The following is a 24,827-nucleotide window of genomic DNA, read 5'->3' on the forward strand; positions in this document are numbered from 1 at the left end:
TATCAAAAATCATTTGTGTACCTAAAACTAATGTGTCACTGTACTTAAGAAACATGGAGAAAGATACAGTAATACAGTCTATTTGTTGAAATGGAAAACATAAAGAAACACCAAATAGGCAATTTAGTTAGAACTGAAAAATATAATAAATAAAAATTTTAAATTCTGTTTGCAGACTCAGCAGTATGGAGGATAGAGGAAAGAATCAGTGAAGTTCGAATCAGTGAGAATCCGTGAGATCGAATTTACCTAATATGAACAAAAGAAAGAAAATAGGCTGGAAAAACAGGACAGAATCTGAGCAACCTGTTTAGATATAAGTTTATGTCATCAGAATTCCAGGAGAAAAGAATGTGAATGGGGCTGAAAAAGTATTCAAAGAATTAATAGCTGGGATTTCCAAAATTAGGCAAATGACATCAACCTACACCCCAAAACAGGATAAATCCAAAGAAATTCATGCCAAGACACACCATAGTCAAACTCCTAAAAGCTAAACACAAAGAAAAAATCTTGAAAGCAGAGAGAGAAGGGATACCTTTATCTATAGAGGAAAAGTGATTTGAATGACAACAGTTTCTGATAAGAAACTATGAAAGCCAGGCAGAAATGGGATACTTCAAATGCTGAAAGAAAAGAATTGTCAACCTAGACCTCTATATCCAGAGAAAATATCCCTCAAAAATGGAGAAGAGATGAGGATATTTTTAAATGAAGGAACACAAGGAGAATTTGTCACCAGCAAATCTACCCTAAATGAATGGTTAAGAGAAGCTCTTTAAACAGAAAGGAAATGGTAAAGAAAGGAATCTTGGAATATCAGGAAGGAAGTAAGAGCATGGAAAAGGGTAAAAATGTGGGTATATACAATATAATTTGCTCCTAGGGCTTTCTTAATTATGTATGATGATGAAACAAAATAGATTGTAAGTATAGGTATAAATAATTAATGAAACATGTAGTAAATATTAATACTTATAATTTACATAATAATTATAATTTGTTTTATGTGCAACCTACATAAAAAGTTATATATAACCAAATTTTGTGGTAAAGTTGATACCCAAGTCATGGGATATTTAAAATTGTACATTAATTCTTACCTCAACATAACTATTTTCGTATGAGTGTTATTGTTCAACATGCATTATTTTAAAGAGAATATTCTCACACTGAAAACTACTTAAAACTCCTATAAAGAAAAGAAATACTCCAGTTGAAGGTACATTTCTTTCATAAATAAACTACACTTCTAAACCTATGTAAGTGCTAATTTTAGGTTTTATCTCACCTAATTTGAAAAAATGAAAAGTTTATATGTATCCTACCGTCTTCAGAGCAATCTTACATGTCCAAATAGAGCAAATCAGTAAACACGAAATTGTTCCTTTGATAAACAATTTTAACCAAAGTAAAAAATTGTTATCAGCCCACTGAAAATCATAAATCAAGATAATTCTGGCATTCTGTCAGTTAAAGTACAGTTTCCCATTGTGAGAGTTTAAAATGTCTTTGTGAACATGTGCACAACAGCTCTGCAACACTGCCCAGTGATGCAATCAAGACTTCTTGCTAGAATACTGATCCAAAATCCTCAGTAAATTAAATTAATGAATATCGAAGTTAGTAACTCTTAATAGTTCATTTAATTGGTTACCATTAAGTCATGCATTTATGCCTTAGTCATGCATTCAACTGAAAGTTTATGCAGTGGGGCTTCAGATCCAAAGAACTTCTCTACCCTTGAATCGTTTTATGAGCTCTGCAAGATGCTCCGCATGGCTGATTTTGAAAAATTAGTCTATCAAATTGTACATGGTTGACCAAACCAACCTGCTCCTGAAGCAGAAAGAGAAAACTTGAGGTACTAAGAGAGGAGCTTACTCTAAAGGGCAGTCAGCCTGTGTGGTAGATAGAGCCCTACTGGTTCAGTTGCTTTCAGGTTCTTTTCTTTCATGAGACCTGTCTGCACTGCTCTCTCTTCTTGTGTTCTTTCTTTAGCATTCCATTAATAAACTACTACCCAATGTGAAAACTAAACAAAAACAAGGGGAAAAGGTAGGGTGTTTTGATCATATCACTATTAAGAACTTTAAGAAGACATCAATATGTAAAGTTTCCTGGTGCTGAAAAAAGAGACTAGCAGTGTTTTTTGCTTACAAAATAGAGTAGCTACAACTTAGGTTTTTGGAAGGCAAGTTCCTCAGTGAAGTGTTTCCTTTCTAGTTACTCAAGGGTGACCAAGAAATAGTGAAGCAAAGGCCATTCACTGTCACTTAACTAATGGAAGCCACACCATTTATACTAGTGAGTTATTTTAAAGACCTTTATGGAAAGGGAGAAATAATAGAGAAGAAAGTGGTCAGTGGCATTTAGCCATGCTAGAGACCAGCACATGAAACTGATATTCACACATCTGTGGCATAGTGTAAATCAACAATCTAAAGTATATTTGAAAATACAATATGCCATTAAAATGTTAATTATGTAAGAAGTACCTTTAAAAAGCTATTCTTAGCTGTGAATGAAATCTCGAGTTAGGATCATATTGAAGAAGCACTATTTTTATTGTAGATATTAAATAAACTAGGACATGTTTACTTTCAAAAATAAAGCTAGGTTAATTAAGTCCTGTTGTCTTGCAAGACAATCAACTTTAAATTGTGTGTGCAGGGAAGATAGTATAACTTGGCAGTGCTCCAACATATCTATACTCATCTCATAAGAGCTTCTTGTGGTGCAGCCCAAAACTCTCATGCTTCTATCAGTTAAACGTTCTTAAATATATATACTCTTATTTTTGAGACACCTGTTTTATAGTCCTCTCATAATTTTAGTTTTTCAAAAGTATATAAAACTAATCTGATAATATAAAATATTGTTTAGTATGTTAGTCATTCCTTAGTTTTTTAATTGGTGATCTGAAAGAATGATCCCAAGCAACAGTGACCTAAACATTTTTCTGACTTGAAGTTTCTTAAACTCTATAGAAATTTACGTGTTTACAAAAATGCCAAGCAATGAAAACTTCCTTGTAATAAAAATATTTAAAATCCTGATGTTACCCATAGCAAGAAGGCTTTCCTTGGCGTACATAGGTTATAACACAACACTATAAGTAATCTATGCAAAGAATACATCAATTACTATATAACTTAGCATTGAACCATGTTATACTTCTCTCTCGAGTCTCAGTTTAACCTCCTCTTCAGAACCTTTTTCAACCAAAGGTACTGTGAGATGTAGAAAAAGCTCAGCACATGGTTCCTACTCTTCATCACACTACTGTATCTCTTGAGTTCCACTTTTGCATCTATAATATGAAAAGACCAGCCCAGATGAACACAGAGGTATTTCTTTCACTGTGCTTGTAAGAGAATCCAATTTCATTTGTACTAAATATGCACCTCTAATATCTAATTACCTCTAAATGTCCAACTATTAAGAGGTGACACTAGGAAGGAATTTGGACTTTTCCCACAATGCTGAACCTCAGTTGTACACTCTCTTCTCTTTAAAATCCCAAACAAATTTGCTTACCTAAATTACAGTGTTGTACACAGTTCTTTTGGCCATTAGCCTTATAGCATATATTCAACATGTTGTTTTTCCAAAGTTTCGTAGGCTATTTCTTGTCTTTGCCACCCCCTTCAGTGTGTTATATAATTAATTTCTAGTGCAGTTAGTTCTGTTTGTCATTGTTTGTATTTCATTTTTCCGTTGTCTTTGTCTGCGTAGTATATAAATTATTTTTGTGTTTGTGTATGGGAAGCATTTTCATGGTTACATATGTAAGCTGTACTCCTCCAAGCCTACTATCCCACCCCATTTTCCCTCTAGTTAATAAATTTGTTTCTTACAAAGCTATGGTTTATTCTGAAACTACTTTTGTATATGCTCTAATTGAACAAATAAGTAAATATATTCAGGGTAATGAGCCCCAGATTTCTTACTATCGGAGAAAGAAGTTACAAATCAAGAAAAGTGAGAAGGCTAGAATAAATCCTATGGTTTTCTGTTGGGATCAGTTGTGTCAGTATGAACTTAACGCAGTAAAATCTTGGTTTATGAACATAATTCATTCCAGAAACATGTTTATAATCCAAAGCACTGTGTATCAAAGTAAATTTCCCCATAAGAATTAATGGAAACTCAGATAATTTATTCTACAACCCAAAAATATTCATATAAAAATGATTACTATACTGTAATATAATACAAAATAACAAAGAAATACATAAAGAAAAATAAACAAATTAACCCACACTTAACCTTTGAAAACCTTCATGGCTAGTGTGAGTGAGATGAGAGAGGAGGGTTATTGTATAGGACAACTTTTACTATCACTAACAGAATCACTGTTCTCTATTGACTCAGTGGAATCTTTTTCTGCATGGGAGCCATTGTATACGCTCTCATGGATGTTGACTATGGTACAGTATTAATATACTCTTGTCCTATACTGTATTTAATGTAACTGGCAATACGGCAGCAAAGTGAAAGGGTCTATATCTGCAGGCAGCCTGACCTAGAATGAAGTGAAGCATTCCTGAGCTTACTCTTGTATGGAAAAGCAAAGAACTGTCTATAGGTGCTTTGAAGTGACAAAAAGTACACTAGTGTCAGTTGTGGGCACCTTTCCAATGTTCCGAAAAATCATTGATTTCTGCCAAACACCATGGCCTGCGACCAAACATCTGAGCATGGGAGACGATCACCCACAATCCCGCAGAGAGAGGACCATGATGAGTTGTGATCATGTGACGTTCGGTGTCACATACGACTGGTGTTGCAAGACATCACTTGTTTATCAAGTTAAAATTTATTAGAAATGTTTGTTCATCTTGCGGAACACTTGCAGAACAAGTAACTCGCAATCCAAGGTTTTACTGTATATATAAAGATAGGTAGATACAAAAATATAGATGGGATATATGAAAGTATTACATACATATAAAGTATATACATACATATATTTCCTAGCTCTGTCTGCTGAGAATTCAGGAAACAAGATACCTGGTAGCAATGAGCATACCTAGGACCCAGGTCTAGGATTCAAATAACATTCTTCAATAAAAGGTACCAAGGCTGGGGCGCCTCGTTGGCTCAGTCAGTTAACCATCCGACTTCGGCGCAGGTCATGATCTCATGGTTCATGGGTTTGAGCCCCACGTCAGGCTCTGTGCTGACAGCTCAGAGTCTGGAGCCTACTTTGGATTCTGTGTCTCCCTCTCTCTCTGCCCCTCCCCCACTCATGCACCCATCCTTGCACTCTCTCTCTCTCTTTCTCTCTCTCTACCCCTCTGTCTCAAAAAATAAGTAAACATTAAAAGAAAAAGGTACTAAGACTCTTTGCATAAATGGCTGATTCTAGAACTGAGGTAGGGTAAATATAAGCTAAGCCTGGAACAACAAGCAAGAAAGTATTTTTTAAAAAGCATCCTGTCAAAAGGGCGTAAGAGCCAACTTGAAAGAACACCCATTGGCCAAATCTGGAACAATTTTAGCAGCATAATAAATAAATGATAGTATTGGATTATAAATAATCTGTAGAATAAAATAAATATCCATGCATCTGTACTGATATAAATACTTAAATACATACATGGGGGAGAATGGAAAGTTCTTCCTTATAGTAGAGTTTCAGTTATAAATTAAGAAGTAATTAGGGAAATGGAAAATTGCTGTAAGCAAACTCCATAGTATAATTGTTGCAGGCAAGAAACATCAATGAATGCTAAAATTAATGGATGAAAGTATGTGGAACAAAAGGATATTTGCATAATATCAAAGTATTTCCTCACCAGATAATTATTAATCTTAAAAACATAATAACTAGTATAAAGAAACCTGACAGACACCTTCTTAACCAGGTGATTAAGGTTAATAGAAATAAGAGATAGTGACATTATATACCCCTGTAAGATATATTAACAAAGGCCTATCACTTAAGTGGTATTCCTGCTCAAAAGTATTTCCTCATCAAATCATTGGAAAGCATCAGGGAAATCAAATTGAGGGGCACTCTACAAAATAAGTGATCAGTACTCTTCAATAATGTTAAGGTAATGAAAAAGCAAAGACTAAAGCAACTTGCCAGACACTTGATTGGATTGTAAATTTTGGAGGAGACTATGGAGACCTGACAACTAAATGCACTGTGGGTCCAGAATTCGTTTCTGAACTAGAAAAGAAAAGGGCATTAGTGGGAAAACTGGCAGAAGTCAAATAAGGTCTGTATGTTACTTAATGGTTTTGTATTAACATTAATATAATGGTTTCCATAGTAGACCTGTGATTATGTAAGATGTTCTCCCTTAGGGAAGCTGGTTGAAGGGTATACTGGAAGTCTGCTTGTTTTACAACTATTCTGTAAGTCTAAAACTATTTTATTTTTTTTTAACGTTTATTTATTATTGAGAGACCGAGAGAGACAGAGCATGAGCATGGGAGGGGCAGAGAGAGGGGAGACACAGAATCTGAAGCAGGCTCCAGGCTCTGAGCTGTCTGCACAGAGCCCAGCACAGGGCAAGAACTCACAAACCACGACATCATGACCTGAGCCGAAGTCAGACGCTTAACCGACTGAGCCACCCAGGCGCCCCAGTCTAAAACTATTTTAAATTTAAAAAGATTTTTTAAATCCTGAATAAAAGGAAGTAAAACCCCCTTTTCTTGGGTTTCCTTAGTATATCTTTAAAAAAAGTTATTTTCAAAAATATTTCTTTATAAATAATAATAGAACAAAAGGAAGACTATTTAAATATGATAATTCAGTTTATGAAGTGCATCTGCTGTCAGATCTTTGGCTCATTCCCTGGCCTTTGTCCCATTCCTTAGCCTGTCTAGTAGAATGCCTGAAGCTACTCCCTAAAAGACTCAGGCAAGGTCTTCATACCCCTCTTGGTCTTCTCCACACTGCAGGGTGCCAGCTTACCTTCCCACCATTTCAAAGCTGGTCCCAATACCTTGAACTTTGGGGACAAAGATAAATCAGGCTAATTTTGCCTTTCCTTAGGAGTTTTCAGATCTAGTTTAGGTTTTGAGAGACATGCCTCTTTTTGGAAAAACTGTGGGATTGACAAGGCTGACACAGAAAATGAGCATTCAGTTGCAATTCCAACTCATACATATTAGCTAAGTAAAATAACACTGAGTGGGTGTACCTAGTGCCAACTGCTTTCCCATACATCATTTCTTTTCATTCTTACAACAATTCTGTAAGATTAGCTCCATTTTGTAGATAAGGAAACTGAGGCTCAGCAATATTAAATATCTGCCAAGGTGACATATATTAAATATGGAAAGCCAAGGTTCAAAACTAGGTCTCTTTGACTCCAAAGCATGCTATTGTTTTATTTACAGATTCAACAGAATCTGTAAATATAATACACACACACACACACACACACACACGTGTGTGTGTGTGTGTGTGTGTGTGTGTGTGTGTGTGTGTGTGTATACATTATACACACACCGAATCTAACATCCATACGTGAAATACATATAAAGAGCAATAGGGAGAGAATTTTTTCATTGTATCAGTGCCCATCCATACAGATCTTTCCTTTTGTGGTGTTTCTGTTAGCACTAAACTCTTCTATCTCATGCTCCCTTTTCTAATTGACCTCAAAATTTAAATCTTATTTTAAAATAAAATATATTTTTATATTTTGTAATTTTAAACTTAAATTTCTATTTTTATATTTCATATTTAATTTTTATATTTTAAAGTTGAAAACCTCAAATCTCTTATTTTCATGGGCAAGTCACATATCTCTCTGGATTGTAAACATCTTAACATAAGAATACCAGGTCGTGTATTCCTTTTGAATTTCCCACAGCCACCAGCAAGGCTAGGATGCCATAATTACTAACATGATTAGTGTTTTTCAGATTCATAGTATCTAATAAAACTGAAAGAGAAAAAAAGGAAATAGTATTGAACTCTACATAGCAGTCTTCTTTGATAGTCAACAAATAGTTGTTATCCTCATTCTTCTCCTTGGTCTAAAATTATTTAACTACTTGATTATTGCTATCATAACAAATTACCACAACACTTAAGGGCTTAAATGACACAAATTTATCACACAGCCCTGTAGGTCATAAGTCCATCACAGATCTCACTAGGCTAAAATCTAAGTGTTGACAGGGCTACATATCTTTCTAGAGATTCTAAGAGAAGATTCATTTCCTTGTTTATTTGGGCGTTGGCAAAATCCAATTTCTTTGGTTATGGGATCAAAGACTCCACAAAACAGTTTCATCCCAAGAGAACTTCTCCATGCTACTTGTTTTTAGTCACACCTCCCTCTCACCACAAACCCTGGTAACCATGATCTGTTCTCTGTCACTGTAGTTTTGCCTATTTGAGAATGTCATACAGATGAAATCATATAGTATGAAATATATTGTATCTGGCTTCTTTCACACAGCATGCCTTTAAGATTTGTTGAAGTTGTCACATGGGTCAGTAGCTTGACTCTATCAATGAGTAGTATTCCATTGTATGGATGTACCAATTTATTTATCCATTCACCCCCTGAAGGACATTTGGATTATTTACAGTTTATGGAGATTACGAATACAGCTACTATATACATTAGTGTATATGTGGTTAATTATGAACATGGTTTTTGGTTCCCTTGAGTAAGTAATCTAGAAGTAGTATTGTTGAGTCATACATTAAATGTGTGTTTAATGTTTTTGTTTTTGTTTTTTAATGCCAAACTGTTTTTCCAGAGTGGCTGTTCTGACCCATCAGTACTGTATGAGAGATCCAATTTCTGCACAGCCTCACCACTATTTGATTTTATCAGTTATTTCTCACTTCAGCTATTCTAATAGATGTGTTTTTATACTAGGTGTTGTTTTCATTTCATTTCTCTAATGGCTATTGAAGCTGAACGTCTTTTCATGTGCTTATTTGCCATCTGTACAGCCTCTTCCGTGTGGTGTCTGTTCATGTCTTTTGTGCATTTTCTAATCAGGTTATTTTATAAGTTTTGAGTGTTCATTGTAATTGTAGTAAATATTCTCCTAGTCTGTAGCTTGTCTCTTTATTTTCCGATCCTAAGCTTTCACAGAGCAAAAGTTTTAGACTTTGATGAGGTCAGTTTTATCATATTTACCTTTTAAATGGATCATGTTCTTGGTGTCATGTCCAAGAACTCTTTGTTTAACCCCATATCACCAGAATTTTCTCCTTTGAATGCTTTAATTTTTTATTAGATCTATGATCCATTTTGATTTAAAATCTTTGTAAGATACAAGGTTGAGGTGAGGTTCATTTTTTTGGATGACCAGTTGTTCCAATGCTGTTAAGAAGACTGTCCCTTCTCTATGGAGCTGCCTTTATACCTTTGTCAGAAATTAATTGTCAGTATTTGTGAGAGTCTGTTTCTGGACTCTATTCTGTTCTGTTGATCTGTATGTCTGTTCCTTTGCCAGTATCACAGCATCTTGATTACTATAATTTTGTAATAAGTCTTAGAATTAGATAATGTTCCTCCAACTTTAATTTTTTTTAATTGTTTTCACTATTAAAGTTCCTTTGGCTTTTCATGTGGATTTTAGAGTAATCTTATCTGTGTTGTATACCTCTTGCTGGGATTTTGGTTTAAAATGTGTTAAATCTATAGATCAATTTGGGGAGAACTAACATCTTTATCATGTTAAGGAGTGTTCCAATGAATGAATGTGGTATATCTCTCCATTTTTTTAGATCTTTTCTGTGGGTTGGGGGTGGGGGCTTGTGAGAAAATCTATTTTTCCCCAGCTCCATTGAGATATATTGGACATTTAATATTGTATAAGTGTAAGATGTACAATGTGATTATTTGATATACTTTTTATTATGAAATTATTACTACAGTAAAGTTAACACATTACTTCATACAGTTGCCAGTTTTTGGTATGTGGTGAGAACATTTAAGATGGACTCTTAGAAATATCAGCATACAATGCAGTATTGTTAAATACATTCACCATGCTATACATTAGGTTCCCAGAACTTACTCATCTCATCATTGGAACTAGTACCCTTTGACCGCCATCTGACTTCTCCCACTTCCCCAACTCCTGGAAACCACCAATCTCCTCTCTATTTCTATGAGTTCAGTTTTTCCATTAATCTATACATCTGTTTTTATGCAAGTGCCATACTGTTTTGATTACTATAGCTTTGCAGTGTAGTTTGAAATCAGGAAGTGTGATGCCTCCAGCTTCGTTCTTTTTCTCAAGATTGCTTTAGCTATACAGGGCCTTTTAAGATTGTTTTTTCCTATTCCTGTTAAAAAAAAAGTCATTGGAATGTTCATAGGGATTTCATTGACTCTATAGATGGCTCTGGGTAGTATGGACATTTTAACAATATTAATTGTTCCAGTTCATGAACACAGAATATCTTTCCATTTATTTGTATCACATTCAGTTTCCTTCATCAGTATCTTATAGTTTTCAGTGTATAGGTCTTTCACCCCTTGGTTAAATTTACTTCTAAGCATTTTATTCTTTTTGATGCTCTTGTAAATGAGATTGTTTTATTTCTCTTTCAGATAGTTCATTGTTAGTATATAGAATTGCAACTGATTTTTGTATGTTAATTTTTTTATGCTGCATAGCTCTTTGATATCTCACATCAGTTTCTTTGTAGTTTCAAACACACAGATTGTATACATGTTTTATGAGATTTATAACCTATGTATTTCTTCTCTAAAGGGAGAAACTATTGCGAATATTTTTGTTTTAATTCAGTTTATATAAATTCACTTATATAGCAACCAATATTATTGAGTTTTGTGGGTTGACCTTATATCTTATGAACTCGCTAATTCTCAGATTTTTTTGTAGATTCCTTCAGATTTCTATGTAGACAATCTTCTCAAATATAGGGACAGTTTTATTTCTTCCTTTCTAATCGTATATCTTTATCCCTGTTTATTGACATATTACAAGATGTCAGGGGTGGTAAAAGTAGACATCTTCCTTTTTCCGAACGTTAGAGGGAAAATATTGTCTTTTACCTTTAAGTATATTGTTAGCATTTGGTTTGTTATAGATACCTTTATCAAATTGGGTAAGTTTCTATTCCTAGTTGGCTGAGAGTTTTCATCATGAATAGATGTTGAATTTTTTCAAATGTTTTTTCTGTCAGTTGATGTGATCATGTGGTTTTGCTTCTTTAGTCTGTTAATAACAGTGAATGCATTAATGGATTTTCAAATATTCAACCAGCCTTGGATTCCCTGGAAAGCCCCACTTAGTCATTTGCTTTTAACATGTTGCTCAATTTGACTTGGTAATACTTTGTTGAAAACTTTTAAGTCAGTGTGCAAGAGGGATATTGGTTTATAGTTTTCTCTATTTTTTATACTATTTTTATATGGTTTTGGTATCAGGGAAATGCTAGCCTCATAAACTGAATTGAAAAGTGTTCCTTTCTTTTTATTTTCTTGAAAAGGTTGTTTAAAATTAGTTGTAGTTTTTCTGTAAATGTTTGCTAGAATTTACAATGGAAACCACCAGGGCCCAGAGTTTTGTTTTGTTTTGGGGGAAGGTTTTAAACTACAAATTCGACTTTTGAAGCAGTTATAGGAATATTCACATTAACTTTTTATCTTGGAAAAGTTGTAATAGTTTCTAGTTTTTTGAGGAATTGGTATTTCAAAGTTTTCAAGTTTATTTGTGTAGAGATATTTACTTTACAGGACTGTATTAATAAGGAAAATAGCTAACAATTAAATATAACTTACAGTGTGCCAGGTACAATACTAAGCACATACTAATCATTACAGCTACCCTAAGAGGCACTATTATCCTCCAAATTTGTATTATATTATGTAAAATGATTATGGGAGCACCTGGGTGGCTAAGTTAGTTGAGCATCTGACTCGATCTAGGCTCAAGGTCATGATCCCAAGGTTGCAGGATCAAGCCCCACATTGGGCTCTGTGATGAGCGTGGAGCCTGCTTAAGACTCTCCCTTTGACCCTCTCCTCTGCTCACTCTCTCTCTGTAATTTAATTAATTAATTAATTAAGTGATTATGTACTGCCTTACAAGTATCTTAATGGACATAAATTTTTTTATTTTAAATGTAAGTAGTTGCACACAATCTAACTTCTGGCATATTAAAAATATTGACATTTTGACATTCTTATATTGAGATCCATAGCAATTTAATCTTTCACTTTTAAAAAATAAAAAGAATAAGCTCTTCTTTAAGAGTCAAAATGTTGTAATGTTTACTCCTTGAACTCAGAGTATTCCCTTACTATCTTTTGAATATCTTCTAGCTCTATGACGATACTCCCTTTTCATTCCTGTTATTAGTAGTTTGTGGCTTCCCTCTATTTGTCACTCATACTAATGGTTTATCCATTTTATTGATCTTTTCAAAGAACTAGCTTTCTTTTTCATTGTTTTTCTCTATTTTTTTTTTTTGTCTTTAATTTTATTGATTTCTGCTCTTTATTCCTTCACTCTGCTTGCTCTGGACTTACTTTGCTCCTTTTTCCATTTTTTAACACAGAAGTTTAGAATTTTGATTTGAGAACTTTTTTATAAGCATTTAATACTATAAATTGCCCCTTAAGCACTGCTTTACATACATCCCACAAATTGTGATGTGTTGTTTTTCATTTTCTGTTTGAGTTATGGATTCTTTAGAAACACGGTACTCAGTTCTCACAGTATTTGGAGATTTTCTCATCTTTCTGCTATTAATAGCTATTGAATTTATTTTGGTCAGAGAACATACTTTGTATGATTTTATTTTTTTTAAGTTTGTTTTGTTGTACGATCTTAAATATGGTCAGTTTTCATGAGTGTTTTATGTGCATTTAAAAAGAATGTGTAGGGACACCTGGGTGGTTCAGTTAGTTAAGCATCCAGCTCTTGACTTTGGCTCAGGTCATGATCTCATCATTTGTGAGTTCAAGCCCCATATGGAGATCTGCGCTGATAGTGCAAAGCCTGCTTGGGATTCTCTCTCTCCTCATTGCCCTTCTCTCTGTCTCAAAATAAATAAACTTTAAAAAATAATAAAAGTCAAAAAAATAAATTAAATAAATAAATAAATAAATAAATAAATAAATAAAATGTGTAGTCCTCTATTGTTGGATGCAATGTTATACAAATATGAGTTTGTGTATATCCTTGTGATTTTCTGTCAACTTGTCCTGTCAGTTAATGTGAGAGGGGCATTGAATTCTCCCACTGTACACATGCATTTTTCTTCTCTACTTCTGTTCTGTTGGTTACATATTTTGAAGCTCAGTTGTTAGATGCATACTCTTTTATAGATTGTTATGGCTTCTTGGTGAATTGACCCTCTTACTATATAATGTTTCTCTATATTTCTGGTAATTTTCTTAGCTCTAGAGTCTACTTTGATATAAAATAGTTACTCTAGCTTTCTTTTGATTAGTCTTTACATAGTATATCTTTTTCCTTTTTACTTTTTTACTTTTAACCTATCTATAACATTGTGTTTGAAATAAAGCCCTATAAATGGGGCTTGGTTTTTTTTTAAATCTCTTCTAACAATCTATATCCCCTTATATTGCTTCGTTTAGACCATTTACATGTAATGTAAGTTTTGATGGTTGGATATAGGTTTACGATTGTATTATTTGCTTTGTGTTTGTTCCCTCTTGTCCTTCTGTTTCTCCTTTCATGCCTTATTTTGGATCATTTGAATATGTTTTAGTATTGTATTTTCATTTGTTTATTTCATTTTTACTATATCTTTTTGTATAGAATTTTTAGTAGTTGCTCTGTAGATGAGAATTTACATACTTTTCACAGTTTACTTAGAATAAGTATTTCACCACTTCAAGTAAAATGTACAAACTTTATGTCCATATGGGTCCTATTACCTTCTCTCCTTTATATTGTAGTTGTCATATATACTACGTCATTTCTTTTGTTCTCTTTCATTCATGACATTTCAAATTTTTCTCTAATATCATTTACCCTTCTTTCTGAAGGTCTTCCTTAGCAGTTCTTTTATATCAGGTTTGCCGGCTGTGCACTCTATTCACTTTCCTACATCAGAGAATATCTTTATTTTACCTTTGTTTCAAAAGTATATGTTCCCTGGATACAGAATTTTGGGTTGACAGGTTTTTATCATTTAGCACTTTTTAAAAAAATGTTCTTTTTCCTTATGAAGCCCTTTATTTCAAATGATAAATCTGCCTTCTTTTAAATTATTGTTCCCATATAGTTATGTATCATTTTCTCTGTCTCTTTTCAGAATTTTTTTTATCTTTAGTTTTCAGAGTTTGATTAATGGTCTAGGCTTGGATTTGGGGGGCTTTATCCTATTTGAAATTCAGTTAACTTTTTTAATCTATTGGTGTGTTTTTTATTAAATTTGGAAAGTTTTTGGTTGCTACTTCGTGATATTTTTTTTTCACACCATACTCTTTTTTTTCTCCTTCTGGAACTCCAATGACCAAATGTTAGATGTTTCATTATTGTCCCACACATCTCTGGGACTCATTTTTTTTTTTAATGTTTTCACTTTGTTGTCCAAATTGGGTAATTTCCATTTATGTACCATCAAATTCACTGATCTTTCCTCTTTCACCCCCATTTTGCTGTAGAGTCCATCTGGTGATTTTTGTAAAGAAATTTGTTACTGTATTTTTAGTTCTAAAATTTCCTTTGGGTTCTTATTTATATCTTCTGTTTGCTAATAAGAATTTGCCTAGACTTTTTGTCTTTCCATTATTTTCAAGTGTTCATCCTTAGCTCTTGGAGTACTTTCATAGTAGCTGATTAAAGTCTTTGATATTTTCAACATCTGTGTCTTTTCAGTATTGCTATCTTAGAATTTGAGATTTTCCTGGTTCTTCATATGCCAGGTAATTTTGGATTGTATCCTAGACATTTTGAATATCATCTTATGAGACTCTTGGTCTTCTTTAAATCCTGTGGAGAATTTTGATATTTTCGGTTTAGCAGGCAACTTATCCAGTTGTATCAGGCTATAAGTTCCAAACAATTTTCTATGGGTTCCAATATCAATTCGGTTTTCAAAGCATTTACAATGCTTTTTGGATCTGTGTGCCATACAGTGGCTATTCTGGGACATGACTAACGGTCTTATCCTTACTTTAGTTCTCAAAGCCTATGGTCAGATCCACACATGGGAAGTTCACAAGCAGCTTTATATGGTTATTTTCCTGTACTGCTCCATTTCTATGATCTCCCGGTACTTTCAGTTCCCTGAGACTTCCCTTTCTAGTTCTTTATCCAAAATTCTGGGACTTCTTGGCCATATTTTGCCACATACTCCCCACTATGCCTGCAGGAAGAAGGGCTGCAAGAAGTTAGGGAGAAAGAACTTGATGGAAGTTTGTACCATCCTCTTGGAGCCACAGCTCCTCTGGACAAAAAGTTTCCCCTTCTTTGGAGTTTTAGGTACCTTTACATTCTTGCCACCATCATGATCTCCACTGCTACCTTGGGATGATATAGGGGCTGGGACACAAGAGAATCCAGGGGAAAAAATGGTTTTCCCCTTCTTTGAGTCCTTTCCTACTCCTTGAGCCTAAACTAGAGAGCTTTCCATAGAGTTTTTTCTGCTATGCCCCAGTGTCTACTTCTAGGTTTAGGCTGCCTTGAATCCAAGCCAGGGAGTAGGAAAGTGATTAAATAGTATTTTGAATTCTTGTCGTGTCTTCTTCCCCAGTCTTCTTGGTATGATTTACCTTTTAGAGTCTTCAAATAACTCCTCCATGCATTCTCCCCAGGTTTTTTTCAGCTGTATTCAATGGGACACGCAGGGTGGTTTGTGTTTATTTCATCTTAACCAAATTTGACCTTAGCTATATATATTTCTTTACTTTTGTTTAAGTTAACAGGTATTCATGGAGGCTGTGAATTACATTTATTGTGACTTTGATGGACAGTTATACCAAAAATATATGCATATATGTAGAAACTAGAGGATACATGTATGAAAGAAAAGTGAAGCTGTCTGGAAATACTCAGAAAAACCACACAGTAAAAAAAATCATTTCTGATTAAAGTTTAAACACTTTATGTTTAACTTCAGGAATCTATTGGCGTTTACTTCACAGCACTGTCAGGGAAGACTTACAGAATGAGAGAAATGTGAACTTACCTTTAAAGAATCAGATTAGTAAAAGTTTTTCAGATGGAATAGATAACAGCATTCTAGGCAGAGGGGTCAGTCTGAGAAAAGGCAGGTATAAATGTGCATGGCATGTGTGGATGCGCGTTATAGAGGAAGAAATGAAAGCAGGAAAGGAAAATCTGGTTCAGTTACCTGCTTCTTGTGCCATATTAGAAATTGCTATAAAATCTTCTCACAAACACATTTGAAATGGTTAGGAACACATTGGTATGAATTCAAAATGAAAGTTTTAGAATTTTGTACATGTGCTTAATAATCAGTCCTGTACTTTGAACTGGTCTATCCTGCCATTGACATTAAGTCTTCTGGATTTTTGGTTAACATGAATTGCATTTGCTATCCTTGCTTTTACTTACTAGGAATTACATCTTATGGCAAAATAAATATGTCCTATCTCTCTAAATTTGTGCTATCTGCCATTGACTTATTTTTCAGTTAAACTTTTTTTACTGTTTTTTAATATTTATTTTGAGAGAGAGAGAGCGAGAGAGAGAATCCTAAGCAGACTCCATGCTGTCAACACAGAGCCCAATGCAGAGCTTGATCTCATAAACCATAAGATCATGACCTGAGCTGAAATCAAGAGTCAGACGCCCAACTAACTGAGCCACCCAGGCATCCTAAACTTCTAATTTTAAGATAATGATAGATCTGCAAATAATTCACAGATAGTTGTAGATTCACAAATAATTCACAGATCCTATATGCCCTTTACTCCTTTTTCCCCCAATGGTAACATCTTGTAAAACTGTAGTACTGTATCACAACCAGAATATTGACATTGATATGGACAAGATACAGAACAATTCCATAGAGCTCCCTCATTGCCTTTTATACACCCGCCTTCCCCTACCCTCTGCCCCAACCCTAACCTCTCACAACCACAAATTTCTTCTCCATTTTTATAATTTTGTTATTTCAAGAATGTTACATAAATAGAATCATACAGCATGTAATCTTTTGGATTGGCTTTTTGACTTTCCATAATTTCTTGAGAGATTGATCTAAGTTGCTGCATGTATCAGTAAATTGTCCCTTTTGTTGCTGAGAATTATTTCATGACCTATTTTTCAGCTATCTTTTGCCATTATTTGAAAAAACAAAGTCTTGTTACTCAGGAATTTTTCCTCATTTGTGTATTTGCTTTGGAATTTGGGCTAAAGCAAAAGCCTTAGGAGTATTCCAGTTTACTTTTCTAAATTGTATTTTGGTTCATCAGTCACAATGTGTTGACATTAGTAAGTCTTACAGGAGAGAAAATCTTGTGCACAAGGAGATTCTACTACTTTACTACCCTTATCTTTTCTAAACTACAAGTAAGATCAGAACACATGAGGAAGATGCTTGAACAATATTTAGCTGTTCCCAGTACACCCTCACGCTAGTCCATGGATGAAGCAGGAAGGAGCTCGTTCCTAGCAGCCCTCTGTAGTGAAAGAAGTGTGTTCACGCTGCAGACCAGCAGTAGGATATTTTCTCTTTTCATTAGGCAATATGATCCTAGTTCAAAATTCCAGCCCCAATAATGGGGGAAAGAATGGAGACTTCCAGTTTTTAAATCGCAGTAAATTGTGGGGGACCAGATTCTGAAGTATGTTAAATGTTCCTAAGGAGCCTTGATTTTATCCCAAGCAGAAATGAAAGAATGAAGAAGTGAATAAATCATTTACTTGAATTGCAGACATGTTTTTAATTAGCTATAATAACTATAAGTAGAAAAATTAGTAATGTCCAAAATATCATTTTAACTTTTCATACCATCGTCATCTCCTGTCTTAGTAAATAATAACTGTGGTTTGATTTTCATTTGAGGAGAAATAAAGGGCACATATAAATCTACAATAAAAAACTATATTACTATCATATAGTGATACAATTGTCATACTGTTTATTATTTTAATTTAAGTACACGCTTCAGAGAGAGAAGAAAAAAAGATGTTAGAGATTTGCAAACACTGGTGTTTATCCTACTGCATTATAAACACTTTAGCAAAGGTTTTTAAATTGTCATTTTGCTGATGGCAAGTATAAAATGAAGATACAAGTTAATTGGAAGTTAATCTCATTATTACCTACCGTAGACAGTGTTTTTTTATGCCGCTCTGAAGAGGTTTATGCATATTTTAACCATTTTTCACATAGCGATCATCTTTAAGTACTAATATAAAAGTTAATGAGTAAAGAAAATCTGCTGAATAAATCTATCTGATAAGCCAAGGCACTTACAGAAATACATGCTTTATGTGCGCTAAGATTTTTCTTGATTAGTGTTCCATTTCTCAATTCAATTACCAAACTTAGGGGAAGTCTAAATCAAGAGTTTTGACTGGCATATTCAATGGGATTTGATTGGGGTGCAGATAAGTACATGATGTGATGTTTTAGCATGCCTTTATTAGTATTCTGATCATAATTATGTGTACTCTGCTACCACTTTTTTTAAAAGCAATTTTTAACTCCATCATGTCTTCTATATATGCACATGTTCTTAATAAACTATTAGAATCAATACAATGTACATGAATATACAAAAATGTACTTTCTGCTTTTCAAAATAATATGCATATTTACTCTGATCTTATTCTGTATAGAATACTACAGTCAGCTCACTATAAGCCTAGGTGGCAAAGGGAGATAAAGTAACATCTGAAAATGTTTACCAGTACTGTGATTATGATTTACCAGAGGTTAGAACAATGAATAGAGTGGCAGAGAAAGTACAGCGCCCTAGGCGTTGACTCTGGACACAGTAAAGTTTCGTACAGTCTTCTCTCTAGTTGGCTGGGACTCTGGTTATACAGTGTAGCAGAAAGTGCGTTCTGCAGCCATTCAGACCTGAATTAAAATTCCACCTCTACCATCTAATAGCAGTGTGTCCTTGGGCAAGTTATTTAACCTCTTCAAGCCTCAAGTTTCAGTTGTCTTTTTTTTTAACTTATAAAATAGGTAGTTATGAAGGCTAAAAGAAATTAGTTTATAAAGCATCTAGCACAGTGCCTAAAACAGAAATCTGTGCTTTGCAGAAGAAACAAAAAAAGGAACCCCACTACCTACAGGTAGAACTCCTCTCCCAAAGAAACCCTAAAATCCCAGTGTGCTTATAATACTAATGTATATATAATTCCTGGGTTGTATGTAAACATTCACTAATTTTGCTCTTTAATGTACCTTTGTGAGTGTGGTAAAACGGCCTGCTTAATTTCTTTTAAAAAGTTTACTTTTCAAGGACACATTACTTCTAAAAGGGAAAAAATCCAAATTGAATATAATCTAAAAGTTACTTTTCAGATTTCTAGATGTTAAAAATGTTTGTGACGCATGGATCTATTTTAATCTTTTGTACTTTGATTTTAGCAGGAAAGGAAGGACAAGAAATCCTGGGGCCTGAAGCTCAGGCAGATGAAGCGGGATGTGCAGGTACTCTCTTGTCATTTTCTTTCATACGGCAGCCTTTGAACAAAGTCTTTTGTGTCACTGGTTTTTGCATTTGTGAGTCGTGAATTTAGTCTGTTTCCTCCTCTTTCATCTTGACCTCCTTCAGTGTTTAAGTACCCAGGCATATAGGGCACTATATGTAGCATATTTTTCCATCCAAAAAATTAGTGTTTAAATGATGATTTGAACACATATCAAAAATTTTACCAAAGCTATAGAAACACAGATTTAACTATTTTGAGTTTCATTATTAGTTACCAGGATCTGCATTGAGTTGCCCACAAGACAGAAAGCAGAAGGGAGAAGAATAAGCAAATGTCATGAGTTATCTATAAACCGGATGAGAATCATGAATATTGATGAGTTGAGTGAAAATGTGTCACAGAAAACAAGAGAATCAAAATTTTTTTCTTGTAACTTCTGTGATTGAAAAAGGTCAAGATGAAGTTAAATTATAGTAAACAAGGAAATTTGCTTCTAGATGACTAAAAATACATATACCCTGAAACTTAAGCCTATTCCTCTGTAATGGATTCAAATCAGATTTAAAAAGCAAAAGAGTAGGGGTGCCTGGGTGGTTCAGTCAGTTAAGCGTCTGACTTCAGCTCAGGTCATGATCTCACAGTTTGCAAGTTCAGGCCCCGTGTTGGGCTCTGTGCTGTCAGCTCAGAGCCTGGAGCCTGCTTCGGATTCTGTGTCTCCCCTCCCTCTGTCCCTTCCCCACCTTCTCTCTCTCTCCCTCTCTCTCTCTCTCTCTCTCAGAAGTAAACATTTTAAAAATTTTTTTAAAAGAAAATGCTATCTTAAAAAAATACTGTACTTAAAAGTAGTATAATTGTATTTTGTATATTCCACCCTAAGTTAGAAATTTCTATCATATAATTTTAAATAAATTTTGCATGTTCTTTTTTTTGGATTAACAATTCTAGTTTTGCAGTGCATTTTCGTAATATTCCATAGAGCCCTATAAATTATCTTCCATTATGTAAGATGAGTGTATTTCATAATAATATGTCAAAAATAGATTTTCATCTATAATATAAACGAGCACTGCCGTACTTGGCAGTTCTGTAAAACCAAGAGTAAATCTTTGTGCTGTTATTAAAGATGCATTCCAAATTAATTAAATAATACTGGAGTATGTGATGATTTACAGTACTTGCTGCCTAAGATTTTATATTCTGCCTTTAACTTGGTTGTGTTTAACTTGCATGAATAATGTATTCAATATGTATGTCATCAAGTATTTGTCATGCTAACGTACACATTATATAAAATATTTAAACTAGATATGTGTTTTTAGTAAATAGTATTAATGAACACAAAAGAATGCTGTTTATTACTCCTTTACTGAATGTTAAATGACTTCTATTACCAGAGTTAAGGGCATCTTTCCCCCTTTTAGGCAAAATGCTATCAAAACAAACATTCACAATTCCGAGTGTCAGTATTTCACCTCACACTTTGCTCTTCACTACAAAAATAAATGAATTTTTTCAGTTGGAACTACTGAGTAGTATATAAATTCCCTTAGTCCCCCTCCCCCTCTCTGCAAAGTCACATCTGGAAGTTAAGGTAACCTTGTACTAACTTAAATTATTGCTGAAATGTACGGTCCCTCCACCCAGAGGAAGGTGATCCCTGCAGCTTTATTTCCCTGGAACGTGGGGAGTTAGGAGCAAGCAAACATTTAATAAAGCCCTGAAAAGTGTAGTTGTAAGGAAAGAAGGGTAAAAATTAGACATCTGAGACTTTTGAGCACTTAAACTTTAAAGTTCTGTTTTGCCTTTGCTTTTGTTACTTCCTTGACTTCTAGGGAATAATGTGCTGACAAAGTAAACAAAAACATTGTACAGAGGTCATCATCATTAGTTCAGAACTTTGTCAGATCCTTTCTTCAGCTGACTTCCTTTTGCAATTCATGAAGTTAAGAGAACTGAAGTCTCAGTTTAGTATTCAGAGAGTGAAAAATTCACCCAAAACCTCCTTTGTTCCTTCTGAGCATCCCTTTTTTGTTTATATAGTTAATAGTTTTGCCAAGTTTGAAAAAAATGGAAGATAGGAAGAAGCCCAAGGATACTTTATTCCAATGGAAATTATTGATAGCTAAATAAAAATGTTTAATCTTTATATTAAATGTTTGCCCCTCTCTCCTTGCTCTAATTCATGATTATAATCACGAATTCTACACTGTAATTCTACACTTTGGCAAATGGTTATATGGTCATATGGCCCTATGATCCAAAGTAATTCCATACTTTGACAGTCAGCTCTGAGTTTTGTCATATCTAAATACAGCCAAATTATCATTATGTTTCTATATATTTACTCATCTCTCTACTATTTAAATCTGTAAGTTTATCAGTATTAAGACTAGAAATTTTGCTTTCAAACTGAGCTTTTTACAATGTGCACTTCCCAACGCTTAATAAATTTGTGTGTAAAACTGCAAAATTTCTGGTTTCAGCTTGAAATTGTTTTGGTTAGATGCAGGTTCACGGAGACCGCATAGTTTAGTTGGAAAGACCAGAATTTGATACCACATCCCTAATACCAAATATTTGATCTGATGGTAACACTTTTTTACTATGTATCTAAGTTTTCTGATCCTAGTTATTTTCATTGGGAAAACTTTTAGTTGAGAAATTATAACGCTAACCTTACAGGACTGCTTTTAGAAAAATAGCTAACAATACATAGCACTTAACATGTGCAGATACAGTACTAAACACATACTATATTAATTTAATTCTCACGACCACCCTAAGAGGTACTATTATTGTCTCCCAAATTTTATATCATGTAGATTGATTATATACTGTCTCACATATTTCTTAATGTACATTTAAATTTTTTTCATTTTAAGTATAAGTAGTTACAATCTAATTTCTGGAATATTAAGAAAATTTTTAATATCACTCTTCTATGTAAAATCCAAACAATTTAATACCTGCTAATCATTCAATTTTTAAAAATATGAGTAAGCTCTTCGTTAAGACTCAGAAATTTTATAGTGTTTACTCATGATATAGAATTTGATGTTAATGTAGTATGTATTTCCTATTTGAAGTTATTTTTGATCAGTTGTCATTTCTTTATAAGAAAAACATGCATATAACTTGAAATTTAAGTTTCTTTTTAATTTCTAGGGATAAGACTCTTAAAAAAATTTTTTAGCATATGGATTTATCATATAATTATCAGTACTACACAGTTGACCACAGCATAAATACATTAGAAACTCTAATAAATAATTATTAAAGAAAAATGTACTGGAAATGAAATTAAAGGAGCCGAAGTATTCTTTGATGAGTTCATTTATCAACGGTTTAATGTTACTTATTTCCAGAGGAAAAAATGTTCAGCATTAATTCTTTTTCTATGGTTTGTTTAGCACTCGATAACCTTATTCTCATAAATAAAGGGGTGCAGTACATTTTTGTGATAACTGATTTACTTGATTCTTTATACATCTTTAGAGTTATGTGCAAAGAGTTATGGTTACATACCAATAAAGTATTTTTAGTGTGGTTAACTGACAATTCTATTAAATGCTCCTTCAATTCTGTTGAAAGCAAAAATTCAAAGCTACCTAATTTGCTCAAGAATTTGTTTCCCAGTCATTAGAATCATCCACTCCCTGATTCTCTGGGACAAATACCAAAAAGGCTTTACCAACACTTACTGATCAAAGGACTGATGATATCTGTTCTTAGCTTTTGTTATTTTTCCCTCTCATTTAGAGGCACCTTGATTAATATATTCAGAAATGGTTGGGGAAATTGAATAATGTTAATTTCAGTACATTTTGCCAGTACTTTTTTGTAAAAATCCTTTTATCTTACCACATGAGGTAACAATATTTTCATCAATGCCTTAGAGCTACAAACTTAGTTCATTCAGTTTCTGGAAATTTTGTACCTAATCACCTAACTAGCAAAGCCAGTTATCACTGTTATACCAATTAGTCAGATCAGACTTTCTGTCAGGAAAAAAGTATGTTTTCACTTTCCTAATTCAAATAATTTTGCCAGTACACTATTTGAGAAATTTTATAAAATGTCTCCTATGAGGAACATATAAATTCTAAGTAATGAGAAACAGAGAAACATACAAAGTATAAACATATCTTTTAAAAATAGATTATTCACTAACTATAGAGAACAAACTGATGGATACCAGAGGGGAGGTTGATGGGGGATGGGTTAAATAGGTGATGAGGATTAAGGAGTACACTTACCATGAAGAGCACTGAGTAATGTATAGAAGTGTTGAATCACCATATTGTACAGCTGAAACTAACATAACACTGTATGTTAACTAGACTGGAATTAAAATTAAAAACTTAATAATTTTCTTAAAAAAGTAGATTATTCAGTAGTGAGGTTATTTATATCTAATATGATTTCTATAAGTTATAAAAATTTTTGTCTCCAAATGAGTAGTACATTTAGAACCAGTCAGTATATAGGTAAGCTTATAACTTACTCAAGATGCAAGTTTCATGTATAAAATACAGACTGTATAATTCTGCAAAATGTATACGATTTAAAACTCATTATTCTAGCATCTAGCCTAGATGCGTGCATGCGCACACACACACGTACATAATAGGATATAGAAAAATAAACTTTGTATAAGTGAAGACTTAAAAATATTTTAAGCATCTTGTAACCTATATGGAATCAATAAATCACATAAAACTTAAATTTCACTCATGAGTATAATCTAGTTTAACTTGAAAACTTGCAGTTACATTGAAAAGATTCAGTGACATGGACTTGTACTGAGTTAGCTGTTCAGAAATGCTTATTTTTCCAGCTGTTGACAGAATGTAGGAAAGATTTTTGAAAATACTCTTTGCTCTGACCAGGGTTCCTGAAGAGAAGTAAATTTTTTAATAATAGAGAATTGAACAGGTGGGGTAATTAAAGGAAAACTACTCTCCATCCCTTTGGCCTTACTATTATATATTTGATTTCAGAGCTTCCTAACCAGAGCCAAAATATCCCTATTTCAGTCACTAGGCTTTACTCCCGATAGAAATCCATGTAAACAGGAAAAACTAGAAGGCCTGTGGTGGTTTTATGTTGCCTTGATTAATCAATAAAGTTTTCCCCAATCAGTATTTTGATTTTTTCCCTTTGGCAACCTGGAGGTTTTTATATTCCAAAGCAATGCACCATATTAATGTATTCAAATATGCTTTTTTCTCTTC

At 33.6% G+C, this 24,827-nt stretch overlaps 1 protein-coding gene across 5 annotated transcripts in view; it reads left to right on the top strand.

Annotated features, from left to right (window-relative positions):
• The window catches only part of ZEB1 (zinc finger E-box binding homeobox 1), a 198,413-nt gene that overhangs the window by 148,228 nt on the left and 25,358 nt on the right, over positions 1 to 24,827 (top strand). For 3 of the 5 annotated variants that reach the window (XM_042945248.1, XM_042945251.1, XM_042945249.1), the window contains one exon: positions 19,529 to 19,591. In XM_042945248.1, coding sequence (XP_042801182.1) covers positions 19,529 to 19,591 — 63 coding nt within the window. The remainder of the gene's footprint in view (positions 1 to 19,528; positions 19,592 to 24,827) is intronic. The other 2 variants (XM_042945250.1, XM_042945252.1) reach the window with 1 other exon arrangement.

The sequence above is a fragment of the Panthera leo genome, chromosome B4, assembly GCF_018350215.1.
Source record: "Panthera leo isolate Ple1 chromosome B4, P.leo_Ple1_pat1.1, whole genome shotgun sequence".
In the NCBI taxonomy this organism is placed as follows: Eukaryota; Metazoa; Chordata; class Mammalia; order Carnivora; family Felidae; genus Panthera; species Panthera leo.